Raw genomic sequence first — 19809 nt, 5'->3', positions numbered from 1 at the left:
AAGCCCGTACCGAGCTCCTGAGCGTCTCTCTTGCAGAATCTTCCACTGAAGTTTATGTATCATCTCTGTAACGTTTTTGCGATTACTAAATGATCCTGTAACCAAGCGTGCTGCCCTCCTTTGGATCTTCTCTAACTCTTCTATCAACCCTATCTGGTATGGGCCCCACACTGGTGAGCAGTATTCAAGCAGTGGGTGAACAAGTGTACTGTAACCTACTTCCTTTGTTTTCGGACTGCATTTCCTTAGAATTCTTCCAATGAATCTGAGTCTGGCATCTTCTTTACCGACGATCAACTTTATACAGTCATCCCATTTTAAATTACTCCTAATGCCTACTCCCAGATAATTTATGGAATTAACTGCTTCCAGTTGCTGACATGCTATATTGTAGCTAAATGATAAATGATCTTTCTTTCTATGTATTTGCAGCACATTACATTTGTCTGCATTGAGATTCAATTGCCATTCCCTGCACCATGCATCAATTCGTTGCAGATCCTCCTGCATTTCAGTACCATTTTCCAACTTCACTGCAATGCATACTGTGAAGAGCTCTTGATCAGAAGCTGACCTCTTTGACTGTGTTTCCTCAAAAAGAATGGGAGTGATTTGACCACCCCGTCTCTGACCCCCACTGCAGTGTCGCTTGCATCAGACATGAGGGTGAATTGTACTTGGGGTTAGAGTGTGTCAAAGTAACGGGTTGTGCTAAACAGTTCTTTGCCCATTGGAATGCTTCTGTTATCTCTGCAGAACATGCAATTTTCTTTTTGTGCAATTATCTTTGCCAGCTAAGGCATTAGTGAGAGGAGACTGCAATGTAGCTGCATGAGGAAAGTTTTACTGATAGAAGTTAATGAGTCCAAGGAGTTGACATGGGCCAGGAAAAGTTTCTGAAAGTGATAGGTTTTCGCTGTGTCCATGCATTCTGGTTTCAGTTTGATGCCTTGATGCACTGAGTGTATGGCCTGAGAAAATAACCTGCATTTGTCAGAATTGCAAATTTGCTTCATTAATGGCAACCCCATCTTGTCAGAGTGCAGCTAGAACTTATTCTAGGTGATGCAAATGTTCTTCAAGAGTGTCGGAGAAGGTGAATACATCATTGAGATAGTGTAGCAGAACACATATTGAAAGAGTAGTTTATCAATAAAACATTGCCACACTTGTGCGGCATTCTTGAGGTCATACGGCATAAAGGGAAATTTGTACAATTCAAACAATGTGGTGACTGCCATTTTCATAATGTCACTGGAATGCATTGGGATTTGTAAATACACCCTCTTACAATTGATAACACTGAATATTGGTATTCCGAAGAACACATGCATTAAGTCTTGGATGTTAGGTATAGGGTAGCTATCATGTACAGTACTGTAGTTGAGTACTCTATAGTCTCCACTAAGACTGACTGAACCATATTTCTTAGTTATGAGCTTAATGTGGGAAGCTCACAGGCTTTCTTAGTGCCAGATGATGCCCTCTTGCACAAATTCCTGTATCTCATTACAAGCAGTCTGCAGATCGTCAGGGCACAAACGGCAGGGTTTGTGACTAATGGGAGGATCATTGGTAGTTGTTGTTCAGTTCATAGTTCTGTCTCATACTGCACCTATGCACAGTCAAGTTTGATGTTGGGTTGTTTACAAATGCTGCATGCTGGGTTGCATTGACCTTGTTGTGATTGTTGTCACGGGGCGAAGTCAGTGAGGGCTGCAGTGAGGTGACTGTTGTCACCTCGTTGTATGTGGAATGTGACTTGGTAGAGGGGTATAGTTGTAGGCTTCACCCCGTGTGCTGCAGCTAGCCATTCAGAGCATAGACATGAACTTCTTCATGGACCAATTTGAGTGCTACCTCTGGCTCTCTAATGCAACACTAGAGACCTGTATTTCTGATGTGTGGGTATCTTTGCATGGTCATTGTGGTAGCAACTTGAGTTTGCATTATATGTGGATGGGGTAGGCAGCTTTATTCTTTGGGTTGGGCTGAAATGCCTATTTCCGTCCACTGATGTCATTTGGGAACTCACAGAGAGCACAACATTCATGAGCAGCATGTCTGAATTGACTACAGAGCCCACAGACCAAGAGCCAAGGGATAGCATGATGCTAGGTGCTTTGTTGCACCATGGTACAGATGAGGTGGTCATGTTATGGTGGAGTGTCGGCTGTCAAGGATGCATGACATCACCCTCAAGATGTGTTGAGCTGGCTCAGATAGAAATAGACGGCATTCAAGATGTTGCTTGTGCAACATCTTGCAGGGTAGTGTCTATCTAGCTGTTTAATATTTGCTGGCCATACTTGGCTAGAATATTGCTGTGTGAGATGGGATCCTTACCATATAGAATTGACAGAGGACACCAAAAAAGCCCAAAGATGGACAGCCCATTTTGTATTATCATGAAATAGAGGAGGGAGTGTCATGGCTATGTAAGTGGGTTGGGATGCCAATCATCAAGAGAAAGGTGTTCTCATTGTGACAAGATCTTATCTGAAAATTTCAGTCACCAACTTTCTTCTCTGAATGTGGAAATATTTTATTCTTGCCTATAGAGGGAGTAATGATAATCATAATAAAAAATAATGAAATCAAAGCGTGTACTGAAAGATTTAAATGTTCATTTCCTCACACACTATGAGAGAATGGAATGGCAGAGAAACAGCCTGAGGGTGATCCAAAGAACCCTGTGCCAGGCACTAAGTGTGAATCGCAGATTAGTCATGTAGATGTTAGTGTAGTGCTAACATGAGGCACAACCAGAAACTAACAGCAGCTTGGGTGGTCAGCAACTACTCACAGAAATTCCTGCATATGTCAGATGAGATGACATGCAAACTCACGAAACACACATTGGATTTGGTTTCCAATCTAACTGCCGTTTGCTTACAGGGTTTCTGTTGATGTTGTTTTCGGTGTGCATTGGTGCTCCATGGTGAGGTTATCAGACCCTACAGGGTTTCATGGCACACCTAACTTTGGAGTTCCCAAAAACTTATTAGACTTTTCCTTCTTTCTCTTTTTGGATCTTGCAAGAATGTTGATTCAAATCCCAACATGAGATGCAACTTGTACCAGCTCAGGCTCCTTGTCAGCACTGACAGTATCCCATATCTGTTGTCAGGGGAAATAGGACAATGGTTGGTAACTCATTCACTGATGTGAGTGCTTCTTTGGTCTTGTAGTTCATGAGGCCAACTACTGACACAGAAGTTCACGGTTTTTAATTTCCAGGAAAATGTGAGGTGTAAATCTACATCTGTGCTCTGAAGATCACTGTGAAGCACATGGTAAGAGGGTAGCTTTTATTGTACCCTATGTTAAGCTTTGTTCAGATCCCCTTCACAGATGGACCATGGGAATAATGTGCACTTCTGTGCTAATTGCTATTTACCTAATTTTGCATGATCTTTACAGCAGATATACATAGGGGGCTGGAGAACATTCATGATTCCAGCCCTGAAGAATTGTTCTTGAAGTTTTGTCAGTAGGTTGCCACAAAACCTGTGGTGTCTTTCTCCAATTATCCACCCATTAAGACTATTCAGCATTTCTGTTACAATCTCTTATCAGTCAGTGAGCCTGTGGCCTGCCACGCAGACCTACTCTGTGTGCAGTCGATATCCTCTGAGAGTTCAACTTGATATAGAGTAATTGTTTTGTTCATATTGTGAATTTATATGAAACTATGCTAGACTGAATACTGTGGTATATACATAGTAAAATCTGTCAGATAATGCCTACTAAACTTGTGAACTTAACTGTTGCTTCTGAGTCATCCATCAATTTATATACAAAGGAGTAAGACTTAAATTAGTGTTTTTTGTAGTATGGTAACAATTTTACTACTGATACCAGTTTCTGCAGAGAGAGAGAGAGAGAGAGAGGGGGGGGGGGGGGGCGCACATGCGTTTTTTGTTACAGGAATGAGCACTGAAGATCTGATATTCCTTTTACTTCTGTGTTTCAGTTGTATGCTGATGCTATAGAAATATTTCCAGTTGACCGTATTGCGAAGATAATATCCAGAAGTAACACATCACCAGTGTACTATTACCAGTTTACTTACCAAGGAAGGTATAGCTGGGTGTACATTCCTGGAATGCTAACACCTTATGGTAATCATTTTGGCTCCAGATAGATAAGTATTATCACTGCTGTATAAAACATTCCTAAAATGTGTATTACATAATTTGCAATATAAGAAAAGTGATACATTGATACTCATTGTAAAGATGCCATGTTGACACGCAGACACGAACAATGAAATGACTGTTACATGTTTAGCTTTCAGCCAAAGCCTTCTTCAAAAAATGAAACACATGCATACATTCATTTACATAAGAGCACGCCTCATACACACATGACTGCTATCTCCAGCAGCTCAGATCAGAATGCATTCCAGAGATGTCAGTTGTACGTGTGTGAAGTGTGTTCGCTTGTGGGAATGAATGTGTGTATGTTCCCTTTTCTGAAGAAGGCTTTGGCTGAAAGCTAAAGTGTTACAGTCTTATCATTGTGCCTGTTTGTAACTCAGTGCATCATCTTTCTGGTGAGTAGCAGTCTATTTCTGTCCTTATATTATTGATATTCCAACCTGGAGTTTCCATTGTTTGCTATAACACAATTGGGAACTTGGATCTCATGTAAACTGTATTTTAACTGTATGAATTGGAAAATTCCATTCAGAAATGTATTAGGTTCATCAAGAGACAGTGCACTATCCAGGACTTACCTTTTGAAGGTTCATCTCTCAGTGCCAGTGCTAGACTCACACACATAAATGAAAGCAGATAATATTCCCAGCTTTGAGAATTCTGGTTCCTTCCTTCATGGTAGCAAAGAGGAAAGTTTATGGGTGTATATAATTTAGAATCCAAAGTGAAAAGGATCTGAGGAGGAAAGAAAGAAATAATGAGGAAAATGCTGAAGAGAGAATAAGAGGTCCAAGACAGCACATTACAAAACATTGTTGCAGCTCATATCATAGGTGGGAATAAACGAGTGAGAAGTAAAGATAGATATAAAAGGACAGAAAATAAACTACAGAGACAATGAGGTCAGATGTTTGTGGGGGGAATAAAATACATAAATAAATAATTAACAATGTAGGAAAATACAGATTCCTGCTTACTGTAAAGAAGACACATCAAGTTGCAGATAGGCACAACTGAAAGACACTCACATATTGTTTTGGCCACAACCTTCAACAGTAAAAGAGACACTCATGCACACACCACTCTCACACACACAAGCAAGCACACCTCACGCACACATGACTGCCAACTCCAGCATCTTGGGTCAGAATTCAACTATCACATGGGATGTGAGCAACACTCTGGAAGGGGGTGAGGAAGGGAAAAGGATGATAGAGTATGGCTGGGGAGAGAGATGAACACTGTCTAGTGGAGTGTGCAGGAACTAGAATGCAACAAGCGCAGCATCAGGAGGTTGTCAGGTAGGCAGGTGCGGAAAAAAGGAGAGAAATGGGGGAAAATGGGTGGAAGCATTGGCAAAGGGCAGAAAATAAACAAGGTGGGAGATGAGAATAGGGAGGAGATGATAGAACAGAGGGGGTGGAAACTGTTGGGGGGAGGGTGTGGGGACAGTATGTTTCCGTAGATTGAGGCTGGGATAATTACAAGAGTGGAGAATGTGTAGGATACTCCCATCTGCACAGTTCAGAAAAGCTGGTGGTGGAGGGAAGGATCCAGATGGCTTGGGTAGTGAAGCAGCCATTGAAATCAGGTGTGTTATGTTCAGCTGCACGTCGTGCCACAGGGTGGTCTACTTCGCTCTTGGCCACACTTCGGCAGTGGCCGTTCATTCTGGTGGACAGCTGGTTGGTAGTCATACCAATATAAAAATATAAAAAGCTGTGCAATGATTGCAGCAGAGCTGGTAAATGACATGGCAGCTTTCAGAAGAGGCCCAGCCCCTGTGTCAGGACTGGATAGGAAGTGCTGCATGGGTCGATTGGGCAGGTTTTGCAACTGTGTCTTCCACAGGGATATCATCCTTGTGGCAAGGGGTTGGGATTGGGAGTGGCATAGGGATGGACTAGGATGTTGTGGAGGTTGGGTAGGCATTGAAACACCACTTTAGGAGGGGTGGGAAGTTCCTCGGGTAGTGTAAAAATATTACTTTTTTAAAAAATTGCTGAAAAATTATGGTCCATCCTACTCCTCATCACCATCAGTTTTCTGCTATATTAGCAGGTCCTTTGCCTCTCCATTTTCTGCAATCTGTTGCTTCCTTCTTAAGGTTGCTGTATATTGTACCACCCATCATGTCATCCAGTACGTGAAATTTCTTCCTTCCTCACTCCTTTTTCCCTTCTACAAAACCTCCTAAAACTGCTTTTATCAGTCCATCATTATTTCTTAATATATGCCCAATCCAGTCTCTTTTTCTTCTTTTTATCACATCTAGTAACTGTCTTTTCTCTCCCACTCTTCTCAGTACCTCTTCATTTATTACTCTGTCCATCCAACTTATTCTTTCCGTCCTCCGCCACGTTCGCATCTCAAAAGCCTCCAGCCTTTCTTTGTCTTTCTTCCTCCAAGTCCATGTTTTAGCACCATACAGAGGAACACTGCATAGAAAACATTTTATGAGTCTTTTCCTCAGTTCTCTGTCCAGACTGCTACAGAAAATTCTCCTTTTCTTATAAAATGACTCTTTTGCCATTGATATCCTTGTTTTAATTTCTGTGCTGCACTTCCAGTCAGTGTCCATCTTGCTTCCGAGATACTTAAAATTTTGCACCTGTTCTAATTTTTCTCCAATCAGCATAATTTTTATTTCTTTATTTCCTCCTAGTGCCAATACTTTTGTTTTCTTTGTGTTAATTTTCATTCCATAATTTTTTCCTTTAGCTTCAATGGTGTCCACTAAATCCTGTAATTCTTTCTCCCCTGTGGCTAGAAGGACCATGTCATCAGCAAACCTCAAACACCCTACTCTTCTTCCTCCAATTTCTACTCCTTTGTCATCTGATGAGCATTGGTCAATCATCTCTTCCAAGTAGGGGTTGAAAAGTGTAGGTGATAGACAGCATCCTTGTCTTACTCCTTTTCCTAGTCCAATCCAGTTTGTACTTCCTCCTCTCACTTCAGATGAGGCTTTTTGATTCAGATGTAATGAGTTTGCAAGTCTTCTGGTTTTACAGTTCACTCTCTTTTCCCTCATTATAGTCGCCAGCTTGTGCCAAGCCACATTGCCAAATTCCTTTTCTAGATCGATGAAGCACATATAGAGGTCTCTTCCTTTTTTAATATACCTTTCTCCCAAGATTCATAGGAGCCTTATTGCATCTCTGGTGCCCATATTCCATCTAAAGCCAAACTGCTTGATAAGACCCCAAGTCTGTGAATGTACCATTTAAATATAAAATAAGTTTGAATATTGGATCACTTTCCAATCTCCCACTTCATGATACAATACACAATGGTAGATGTGTACAAGGAAAATGGTTTCCAGATAATCTGAGTCCACCAGATACCAGTTTCATCCAATACAACAAGAGCTGCAAGAGGAGAGTTCACTATGATTCTCCACAGACATGCACCAGTGTTTGTGGACCGTGTGTATGAAGGCACATGTCACAGATACACCTTGTACAGTGGAATGCAGGGTCGCCACTTGGGGCAGCTCCTATAGAGCACACAGGTCAGAGCTCATTGATTCTGTTGTGGGCATTCCATGACACAGGAGATTTGAAAGTGGTCCGATCTGCAAATTTATTTTACATCGTCCAATCTGCAAATTTATTTTACATCCAAATGATACATTTCTGGATATGGGTTCCTTATCAAAACATTGTCTACTAAGCCCTCTCTACAACCCATGACAACTTGTAATGCGAATTGTGAACCATACTGAATAAAGAATCAACAAAAATAATCCGTGTTTGAAAATATAATATGGATAGATAAAAAAAAAAAAAATCTACTCACCAAGCTTTGGCAGAAGAAAACACACAAAAGGTGTGGAAATGTACGAGCTTTTGGAGTCAGTGGCTCCTTATTTTGGTAGAAGTGTTGAAAGGAAAGGAAGAGTGTTTGGAAAAGGATTGGTGAGGTTTAGAAAATGGGAAGCGCTACAGAAAAGTCATCCAGAGCATCAGGTCAGGGGGAACTTACTGGATGCCCAGTACTATTCTTTAATTGCTGTGAAATGCGTTTTTTTCCTTTGATTATTACACCAAAATCTATTACAATTTCTGCATGGATTTTCCATTCTTTATGATTTGTCAACAATTTTTCTTTATTTCCTTTAAATAACAAAATTGTGTTCATTTGTTTAATAGGTGTTGTGCATCATGATGACCTGATCTACTTGTTTTACATATCAGTGTTGTTTCCACCATTCACCAGTACTGATCCAGAATATACAACTGTTAAAAAAATGACTAAAATGTGGTCTAATTTTGTTAAGACTGGGTAAGCACAAGCTGCTGATATTATTATTGTAACTATTATTAAAACTTACATATCATTTTCTGTCATTTCCTTTTCAAGTTTCTGAAGCTTCAAACATGATTCCAATTTACATTTGCTGAGGAAGGTGCATTAGCTACACATAAATAATCAATAGGTCACTGCAGCCTGAAATGTGTGTGAAGTGCTTCTCCTGTCCAGAAGTTCTGAACTGCTGCATCTTGAAATAATGCCCAAACCAATTTATATTTGTGTGGACTTCTTTACCATTGTAGCTTCTTGCTGGAACCTGGAAACTTTTTTACATCTTTAACTTTTACTAAATAATAGAAAGCACTTCTTTTAAAACACAATTATTTTGCTTCTTCTGGTATGATAAGGCAACAATTCATATAATATTCTTGTTCATACAGTCACTATGACATTAAATTCATTCTGTACGACATAATGCCAGTTCAATTCTAATCTGATGTTTAACTGAACTTCATTTGTCTTCCATGATGTAAGTGTCATTGTCACGGCATGTCGTTTTCTCGATGGCACACCCTGCTACTCCAATCTGGGGTTGCGCAGCATGGAATACTGCCAAGCCAGCAGGTACTGTGAAGTGTAGGAAGCTACTATCATTATACCACCTTGCAGATGCGCAGCATCCCTTTCGACTGTTGTGACCATCATTCATCAGTTAAGTGGATGTTGCATAACACTTCAAGAGATATGTTGCACTGCATATCCCCATCAAATTATTATTATAACAAACTGAAATACTGAGGAACAAGTTCTTTCTACTTTTACAACCTTTTGAATTACATGAACTGGATGACATTCATGCATAGGGCTGACTGCACCAATGTTGATTAAAAGTTAATTGCAGTTAAGTCAGCATTTAATCCTGATCAACCAAACATTTTACTGCACCAACTTCACTTAAAGTTATATGAGGGAGTTGATTGTGGTTATTGTTGACCAAGGTCAGAGACATATTTGTCTAGTTACAATCATGGTTAAAATAAAGTAAACATGTGCCATATTAAGATGGTGACATTTTTTGATTTTTTAGATAGCATAGCCAGTTACTTTGGAACAAGGCTGGGCATCTCGGACATATTCTGAGTCATGGTCACCTTTGTGCTCATATGGCAAAGATTACCAAATCCACCGGTTAGTCCCTCAACCATTAGGGGTAAAACTCAATAGGACTCGGGCCAAGTAAGGCTAGCAACCTGCTTCACTGGTACTTTAAATATGATGCTGGCAACAACTAGAGCAAAATGCCTCGGACCTTTGGAGGTGACAGAGTCCCACCTCTAACTGACAAACCAGGGACTCCTAAGATCTCTTTAAACTGAACGCTGAAAGGCATAATCAGTCTTAAATGATGATGATGATGAGATAGCATAAAAGATGAAGAAATGTTATATCTTCTTCCTGTAAACTGTTGCTGCAACTGTATTGGTACACTTGCAGAAAGGAGAAATCCTTTCAAAGATTGCAGTGACAGGAAATTTGAAGAGAGATTAAAGTCATTCAAAAGAAACAGTGTAGTGGTTATTAAGTCAAATCAATGAGAGGTTAGAATTTCATACATATTGATTTAATCTTGTCTCACCCATGAACATATGTCTAATGACATTAATGGAATAGGCAACTGGTGCATTTGATACAGTTACTGGTGACAGTGCTAATGTACTTAGTATGATGGTGCAAAATTGAACAGTGATGTATTGGGGACCAGAGCAGCAATTTCTCCACAATATATACAGCTTCCTTCTTGAGCAGAATTACATTATTTGGTAGAGGGTTTCAGTGTACTGGATGATTTCCAGAAGTCATTGGTACAGTGGATTGTTCTCACATACGAATTCAGTCTCCTGGGTGATATAATATGGATATTTTCTGCAACAGAAATTCAATATTTGTCATTTGACTATCAAACTACCCATGACCACAATTTAATAATATGAGATATTGTTGCTCAGAGGCCTAGCTGTATGCAGTTGTGAAAATCTTGTCAGTCTGTATTTAAAAATCTCTCTGTTACCTCATTATGCCACTATATACCACAATTCAGTACACTAAGTGAAATAAAATTATATAGAAGTTGTGCAAATGGTTGATTTGACTTCAAATACGTATGCACTTTATAAGCGATTAACACTTTATTTGTATAAAATACACTTTGCTCAAAGTAGTATACTTCTATCACAAAACAAAGTACAGACCCATCCATTTGTTTGCATTATAAAATTTTTGCATTTCAGCCAACCAGCTCTCAAAGTATATTGATTTCAAATTTTGAGAAATTTGTCATCCGTTTCTTGCTCTCCATAGTGCAGTAACAATGCCCAAATTACTATAAAAAATTGAACAGCATGCATAAGTACATCAGACAGTGATTATCTTTATCTCTGCACCTATAATGGGTGCTTTCCTTTGTAACACACGGAGTTAGCTGTGGTAAAATTTCCGGTTAGCTGAATGTCTATTGCTAACCAATGTTTAACATCGGTGCAGTGCAGAGACAACTTAATTGTGATTAAGCGTTATAACCATGATCACAAGACCCATGGTTATCTCGTTTTTTATCAACATTGGTGTGCAGTTGGTCTACATCATTTCCATGAAGAATCTAACTTTCCAGTTAACTGAGACTAAACATTCCATGATTATCTGTTCTGAAAGAACATTCAGTAAGTATTGTTTCTGGTCATGAACTTTATGTGATTATCTATGTTCAGAAACTGCCTATGTGTTGCTACATTTCTGGTGTTCCTCTGAAAACAAGTTTTAATATTTGGGTAACGGAAGGATTTCCACAATGGAAACCATTGAATGTGGAAAGAGGGACAATAGACCTGATACTCCTGGTGGAGAAGAAAGAAAGGAAAAGTAGTAAGACTAGAATGGTGCAACCAAAGAAACAAAGATGACAGACTTCAAAGACAGATTACTCATCTCCACCCCCACCCCAAGGATTCCTTCCTGGGGGAAGCTCATAGGATGAAGATCTCTGCCAATCCTACAGAAAGGGCACCACCAGCTTCACCTTCATAGGTCCTGAAAATTGTTCTATCACCCTACTACTGAAAGCCTGTGACAGAGTAGTAACACAAATAGCAACTTCCGTTCAGGTAACAGACTAGACTATGAAAGAAAAACCCTGGCTTGTGACCTATACATCTCATTTAGTTTTCACACCCTGTAAGTGAGACAAGGTAATAAACTAGTAATAATACTTACACTAAGTTAAGCTAAGCTCCTGCCCCCCCTCCCCCCCATTTGACCAATTTATCTGTCCCTGTAGCCTATGTTCAGATGGTTTCGGACATGAATTGTGTAACACTCCGGTTTATTCTACTTACTTATCCCGCTCGATCGAGATCTGATAGCAGCCCAAAACAGACATTAATTAATGTGACCGTGTACCTAATGGGGCTGGCAATCGGATTGGACTGCTACGGAGTTGTTACATTCCATTTTGTCCTTCTCGAATGCTGTAATAATAAAATGTCTGGTGGCAAGAAGAACGACAACACAGCTTCATTAATCAACAACCTATATTCATCACAAAAACACAAAGTAAGGAGACAGCCACTGCCTTCGTCGTACAGAATTAATAACGGCTAATCTCAGCACAGGCCCTTTCGTTATTCATTATCGTCACACGCAATTTCAACCATTGTAATCCAACACTATAATCCAACACTGCAATCCAACACTGCAATCCAAATGATGCCGGCGCGGTAGATGCGTAATTACAAATATCGGCACAAAAAATATCACTGATTCACACTAGTAACTATACTTTTTCACTTTCCCGTATATTTCTAACACAAAAGGGTTAAACCACGGCGATGGCCACTCCCTTTGTCGGTACGGTCTTGCATTCCAGCAACAGACCTCTATCCGACTCGGTCCGCAGCGCGTACCACACTCCTATCTCAACACTCGCTCTCGCTCTCTCAACCCGACACACACTATCGATTGTCTGTCCTGTCGACCCATGCTGTCGCAAAACTTATAGTAAGGGCCTACGGACCCCTTACAATTGCAAAATGTGTTGCCATACCATCATTCTGGAACCACAATTCATGCCGAATGTCCAATGGTACATCTTCCAGAAACTCTGCCAGCACTTGTTGCAGGAATATCAAGTATGTGACACACATTAGACGGGGCGGAAGGATGTGCTGCACAATCACATGACAATCACAGATACCTGCCTAGACATCAATGCTGAAGGTGTGCTGAAATCTTCATGTACACATGACTTTGGGGTTTTTTGGATTCCAAATGTGACTATTTTGAGCATTCAAAACACATTTCCCATTCAAATGCACTTTGTGAACAAAAGTCCCCATGGCAACTGAGGAAAATCCACACAGTGGTGCAAACACCAAGTGTAGAAATTTACACATGGCACACAATCCACTGGGAGCATGCAGCGTACCTTCTTAGGGTGATGTGGGTGGAGTTACTGTTCATGCAGAACACTCCAGACAGATGAGTGAAGCACATGCAAGTCATGTGCAATAGCTCATGTACTCATTGATGAGTTCTTTTCAACTTGATGAAGCACTTCTTCCAATACAACAGTGCGCTGCCTGCTTGGTGCACCACAGTTTGCTCTATTGCTTATGAATTTCCCATTTTCCCACAGCCATCGTTCTGCTCTTACAGAGATGGGATCAGATGTAGTCACATAATTTAAAAAGTACCCATGGTACAGGCATTGAACTTCTCTTCCATTATAGTGACCTTCACTGTAAATTAAAATCATATCGGTGTACCCTGCAAAGGTGTACTGCAGTACTAGACACCGTAATGTCAATTGACGCATTACCAGGAAGCATGAAGGTTCATCTCAGTATCATGTAGAACCTGGTCCTCCAAATCTGGGTTACCCACAGTCCGTGATCTTCTTGCACGTCCATCTGTTTGAAGAGACCCATGATCACACAAAAGCCAAATAAAGGGTTTGAAATTTAGTGTGATATGGTTGGTATCTGTGAGGGTACTTGTTTTGGTACAGCCGTGCTGCATTTTGACCATTTCCATGTGCTTGGCTGTACACAAACACCATCTTGACTTGTTCCAGACATGAATACTGGACCATTCTGTTGCTTACAGTACACCGCATCAATCACACAGCATGCACCACACAAGGACTCCATCATTTCTAGTCAGGAATTTGTCCCTGTAGTTTGTCGGTTTTATTAATGTTTACCCTGTGTGTGTGTGTGTGTGTGTGTGTGTGTGTGTGTGTGTGTGTGGGTGTGTACTGGGTCTCGTACATATACAGAGAAAAATGGGAACATTTCCACAATCCAATAAAACTAGAAGTGATGAAGGAAAGAAATTGCATTCATAGTAATTGAAACCTTACAACTTTGCCATTTATAAAACACTGATGGTATTTATCATTTTTAAAAAAGTACATCCTTTACAGATGTCATTCTCCTGTATGAATACATTTGTGAAATCAGCTGTTGAGTTCCTCATTGACCGCTGCAACATCTCAGCTGGGATACTGTGAACTGCATCCCGAATTCCTTGTTTTAACTCATGCAGGGTTCTTGGCCGAGTCATGTAGACTTTTTTCTTGAGGTAGCCCCACAAGAAAATATCACAAATGGATAAATCTGGTGACCTTGGTGGCCAGGGACTGTTACCGAATTGTGGGATCACATGGTTGCCAAACAATTCTCGCACATATGCTATTCATTGTCGTGCAGTGTGTCATGTCATTCAGTCCTGTTGAAATCAGGCTTCTTGAATGTTTGGAAAGTTATTCAATGTAGGTGAAATGAAAGTTCATAACATCTTCACCTAACAGTAGGCATTGACAGTTTTGACACAATGGTAGCAGGATGTAATTTAAAAAAAAAAATGATAAATGCCATCAGTGTTTTTAAATGGCAAAGTTGTAAGGTTTCCATTACTATGAATGCAATTTCTTTGCTTCATCACTTCTAGTTTTATTGGATTGTGGAAATGTTCCCGTTTTTCTGTGTCACCCTATATATGAGACCAAAGCATATTTTTTGCTTCTTACCAGTATATTGAGCTGCTGTGGCTCTTAATTACCCTGTGTGGATCTCAGCTAGATGTTAGCCCATCATTCAACTATTATACAGGTATCTCTTTCCTTTCCAGGTGTGATCAAAAAGTAATGGGAATTTTTTAATTTTGTGGGCATTATAAATCCAATTAAAAAAAAAAAAAAAAAAAAAAAGAAAAAGAAAAGAAAGACCTTGCTGGTACACATGTTCCTGTGCATTTTTGCATTTTCAGCTGTCTGAATATTTATTTTATTCTTGACAGTCAAAATGGTTATATGTTTTTTTTGAGTGTTTGGCAAATTTTTACTTCAGAAGAAGATGGATCTTTTAGAATTTGCATTAAATATTGCTTGAAAAATGGAATAAAGTGCAACATCGTACTTGAAATGTTGACTGTGACTTTTGAGGAGGAGGAGGAGGAGATTAGTGTTTAACGTCCCGTCGACAACGAGGTCATTAGAGACGGAGCGCAAGCTCGGGTGAGGGAAGGATGGGGAAGGAAATCGGCCGTGCCCTTTCAAAGGAACCATCCCGGCATTTGCCTGAAGCGATTTTAGGGAAATCACGGAAAACCTAAATCAGGATGGCCGGAGACGGGATTGAACCGTCGTCCTCCCGAATGCGAGTCCAGTGTGCTAACCATTGCGCCACCTCGCTCGGTGTGACTTTTGACAAATCTACTATGGGGCAGAGCAAATAAAAGTGGCCCGGAGAACAGAATTCCATGTACAAAGAAACACAGGAGAAGAAAGGAAATACAGTACTAGCCTAACTATAGCAGATGCTGAAAGTGACCACCGTTCATTGCTTGGCTCGTTTGGGCCCTGCTCAGGAATTTGCTGAAGAAGGATCAAAGCTAGACTGCTGGAACTGCTGCAGTGTCACCTGAAATGTTGTGCTGCAGTTCTTGCCACCTAGATCACAACCAGACTGACCTCTGCCACCAACTCTGTCAGGCATGAAGATTGTGTAAATGTACTCCAAGGTTTGGCTAGCTATGTGGACAGTTGCTCCATCCTGTTGGGGTGTGGTTATATGCACACATTCATATCCAATCTTATTCACTCATCCAGGCCATTTTATTTGTCACACCCTGTATAAGTAAGTTTATGAGTGATATAACGATTTCAAAGAGGATCAAGGAGATGTTGAAGATGATAACTGCCTTGGATACCGTAGCACATCAATTAGTGAGGAGAATGTGGAACAAGTAAAGGAAATGGTTCTGTAAAATCACTGAATCACCATCAGAGAGGTTTCTGATGAAGTCAGCATATCCTTTGGCTCATGCCAAGCAATTTTTTTTATGTTTGAGGAACAAAACATGTACCAGAAAATTTGTTCCGAAATTGGTGAATTTCAGCCAAAAATGACACTGCATAGATATTGCTCAGGAATTGCTGAATGAAGTCAACAGTGATCCAGAACTTCTAAAGAAGGTTATGACAAGTGACAAAACTCGGGTGTATTGGTATGACATTGAAACCAAGGCCCAGTTGTTCCAAGGAAAACTGCCTGAAGAGCCAAGACAAAAAATTCAACAAGTTCAATCATATGTGAAGGTTCTTCTTTGATTGCAGTAGGATAGTGGATAATGAGTTCCTGCCTTATGGTCGTACAGTCAATAAGGAATACTACCTGAAAGCTATGTGCTGTTTGTGTGAAGCAGTCTGAAGAAAATGACCAAAACTGTGGCCAAGCCACTTCTGGAAATTGCATCATCATAATGCTCCTGCTTACACCTCAATGTTTGTTCATAATTTTTGTCAAAAAACAGAATTGTTATGTTGCCTTGGCCACTGTATTTGTGAGACATGGCCCCCTGTAACTTTTTTGTATTCCTGATGCTGAAGAGAACCATGAAAAGATGTTATTTTGCCAACATTGATGAGATAAAAACAGAATTACTGAAGGGATTGTACACTATAACGAATTGTGAGTGCCAGAAGTGCTTCCAAGATTGGAAAAAGCACTGGCACAAGTCTGTTATATCTGAGGGGGATTCCACCGAAGCGTACAAACTTTATGTTGATAAATAAAGATTCTTTAAGAAAAACAATTTCTGCACTTTTTAATCACGTATCATAACTGTTTAACATACACTCCTGGAAATTGAAATAAGAACACCGTGAATTCATTGTCCCATGAAGGGGAAACTTTATTGACACATTCCTGGGGTCAGATACATCACATGATCACACTGACAGAACCACAGGCACATAGACACAGGCAACAGAGCATGCACAATGTCGGCACTAGTACAGTGTATATCCACCTTTCGCAGCAATGCAGGCTGCTATTCTCCCATGGAGACGATCGTAGAGATGCTGGATCTAGTCCTGTGGAACGGCTTGCCATGCCATTTCCACCTGGCGCCTCAGTTGGACCAGCGTTCGTGCTGGACGTGCAGACCGCGTGAGACGACGCTTCATCCAGTCCCAAACATGCTCAATGGGGGACAGATCCGGAGATCTTGCTGGCCAGGGTAGTTGACTTACACCTTCTAGAGCACATTGGGTGGCACGGGATACATGCGGACGTGCATTGTCCTGTTGGAATAGCAAGTTCCCTTGCCGGTCTAGGAATGGTAGAACGATGGGTTCGATGACGGTTTGGATGTACCGTGCACTATTCAGTGTCCCCTCGACGATCACCAGTGGTGTACGGCCAGTGTAGGAGATCGCTCCCCACACCATGATGCCGGGTGTTGGCCCTGTGTGCCTCAGTCGTATGCAGTCCTGATTGTGGCGCTCACCTGCACGGCGCCAAACACGCATACGACCATCATTGGCACCAAGGCAGAAGCGACTCTCATCGCTGAAGACGACACGTCTCCATTCGTCCCTCCATTCACGCCTGTCGCGACACCACTGGAGGCGGGCTGCACGATGTTGGGGCGTTAGCGGAAGACGGCCTAACGGTGTGCGGGACCGTAGCCCAGCTTCATGGAGACGGTTGCGAATGGTCCTCGCCGATACCCCAGGAGCAACATTGTCCCTAATTTGCTGGGAAGTGGCGGTGCGGTCCCCTACGGCACTGCGTAGGATCCTACGGTCTTGGCGTGCATCCGTGCGTCGCTGCGGTCCGGTCCCAGGTCAACGGGCACGTGCACCTTCCGCCGACCACTGGCGACAACATCGATGTACTGTGGAGACCTTACGCCCCACGTGTTGAGCAATTCGGCGGTACGTCCACCCGGCCTTCCGCATGCCCACTATACGCCCTCACTCAAAGTCCGTCAACTGCACATACGGTTCACGTCCACGCTGTCGCGGCATGCTACCAGTGTTAAAGACTGCGATGGAGCTCCGTATGCCACGGCAAACTGGCTGACACTGACGGCGGCGGTGCACAAATGCTGCGCAGCTAGCGCCATTCGACGGCCAACACCGCGGTTCCTGGTGTGTCCGCTGTGCCGTGCGTGTGATCATTGCTTGTACAGCCCTCTCGCAGTGTCCGGAGCAAGTATGGTTGGTCTGACACACCGGTGTCAATGTGTTCTTTTTTCCATTTCCAGGAGTGTAATTCACATGTTCTCTTATAAAACATATGTAGAAACTAGCTAAGCTCAAAAATGAATGTAACTTTATAGTTCAAGGCAATCTTTTATTTCTTGAATTCTCTCCAGATTGGCTTTGATTCCCTTTATTCCCAGGCTTCAATTCCTGCATTGTGTAGTTTTATTGTTATCTCTTTTTTTGCAAACTTTTTAAGGCTTTGATGAGCAATGCACAATGAGACTAATAGCAAATCATCTACATACATAATTAGTTCTTGTATTAATGTACTACCTAAATGATTGCCTAGAACATGGATAAAAACTGCTACCAATATGTTCAATTGAAAAGTCAATATTTTAAACTGGTAATATTTTCCTTCAAATAGGAATGCTGTATAAGATCTCAGGTAATAGTACCTCCCACTAGCCACCCATTAAGTCGATTTATAATTCTGGTTGCCAATGTTCTGAGCTGTAGACATTAATAAGTTCTTCTACAGTGTAATTATTATCAAATTATTTAATTGTTATTCATTAATAAATTAATCCTTCATATTTCTGGGAATCTTTTATGGACGTAAATGCAGAATTGCTTGACTCCATTGCTAAGGACAACAGCAATATTTGTTGAAAATGCCTCCATCAAAAATTTATTTATTTCTTCTCGATTTGTATTTAATATATTCTTCTTGACAAAATTTCTTTAATTTTCAGCACAGAATTTATTCTAGGCCCTTCACTAGGGTGCTAGAGGAAGTGTGACACAAGTTTGGTTATGTGCACAAAATGCTCCTGTTCAGTTTGTGAGAACTATTATTATTAGCTAAACTATCATTAAAGAATAAATCTAACCTCTCTCTTCAGTTAAGAACTTTCCTTCGCCACTTTCACATAGCAGGCATTAACCTTTTGGTAAACACATATGTCTGCAGTTAATTCTAGTCGTGAACACAGCAGTATCACTATAATTTGTAGGCTACAGCATGTAAATAAAAACATTTTCATAGTGGTATCTGTCAAATTGTGGAGTCCTTGGCTCTGAAACCTAATTATCAGGTCCACTTTTGTTCACTAACCTGATTGTACTTTCACTTTGAAGAAACTTCATGAATTATGTGTTATGTGATATATATGTTTCAGCAATCCAACATCTGAAAGAAATGATTTTGTGAATGTGGAGTGGCAAAACTTGACAACATCAAGACAGGTGTATCTGGAGATAGGTTCACGGTTGACAATGAAGAATGGGCTATATTATCAAGATCGTATGTCACTATGGGATAACCTGTTTCCCTTATCAACTAGTGGGCATGACAGAATTAAAGGACATGGCCCTCAGAGAAAACAGTAATGATCTCTAATATGATTACTACGAAATATTTTTTGTAATTCAAAGACAAAACATTTTCACTAAAAAATAAAAATGAGAAAAATTGAAACCTGTTGTTATTTAGGACCATAAAAGTCATGTACAGAAAGAGTAATCATTTATATGTTTATGGAAATTGTATGTAAGGTGTAACTAGTTTCATAGTTCACCTCACTTTCTCAGATATCACCTGCATAACAAACATTTATCAGAACAGAGTTATCCAACATCTGTAATTATATGCATCACCAAATTGTAAAACATACATGTATTGTTTATTGTGAAGACAAAAAAAAAGTCATTTCCATAGACCTACAGAACCATCTAAGGTGAGTATATGACCTGTAAATGGCTGCATACACTGTTATAAAATTGAATTACATGTAAGGTAAATTAATATAATTGGATAGCTAAAAAATCTACTCACCAAGT

General features: G+C 40.6%; 1 protein-coding gene across 1 annotated transcript in view; it reads left to right on the top strand.

The window, feature by feature from the left end:
- The window catches only part of LOC126458241 (esterase E4-like), a 72463-nt gene extending 53016 nt beyond the window's left edge, over positions 1–19447 (top strand). Inside the window, exons 8-10 of the mRNA XM_050095141.1 lie at positions 3977–4124; positions 8318–8450; positions 19149–19447. Coding sequence (XP_049951098.1) covers positions 3977–4124; positions 8318–8450; positions 19149–19359 — 492 coding nt within the window. The 3' untranslated portion in view covers positions 19360–19447. The remainder of the gene's footprint in view (positions 1–3976; positions 4125–8317; positions 8451–19148) is intronic.
- Positions 19448–19809: the final 362 nt, after the last annotated feature.

Source organism: Schistocerca serialis, chromosome 2, assembly GCF_023864345.2.
Source record: "Schistocerca serialis cubense isolate TAMUIC-IGC-003099 chromosome 2, iqSchSeri2.2, whole genome shotgun sequence".
NCBI classification, from domain to species: Eukaryota; Metazoa; Arthropoda; class Insecta; order Orthoptera; family Acrididae; genus Schistocerca; species Schistocerca serialis.
The sequence above is the reverse complement of the archived record's forward strand: the minus strand, read 5'-3'. Positions and strand labels throughout refer to the sequence as shown.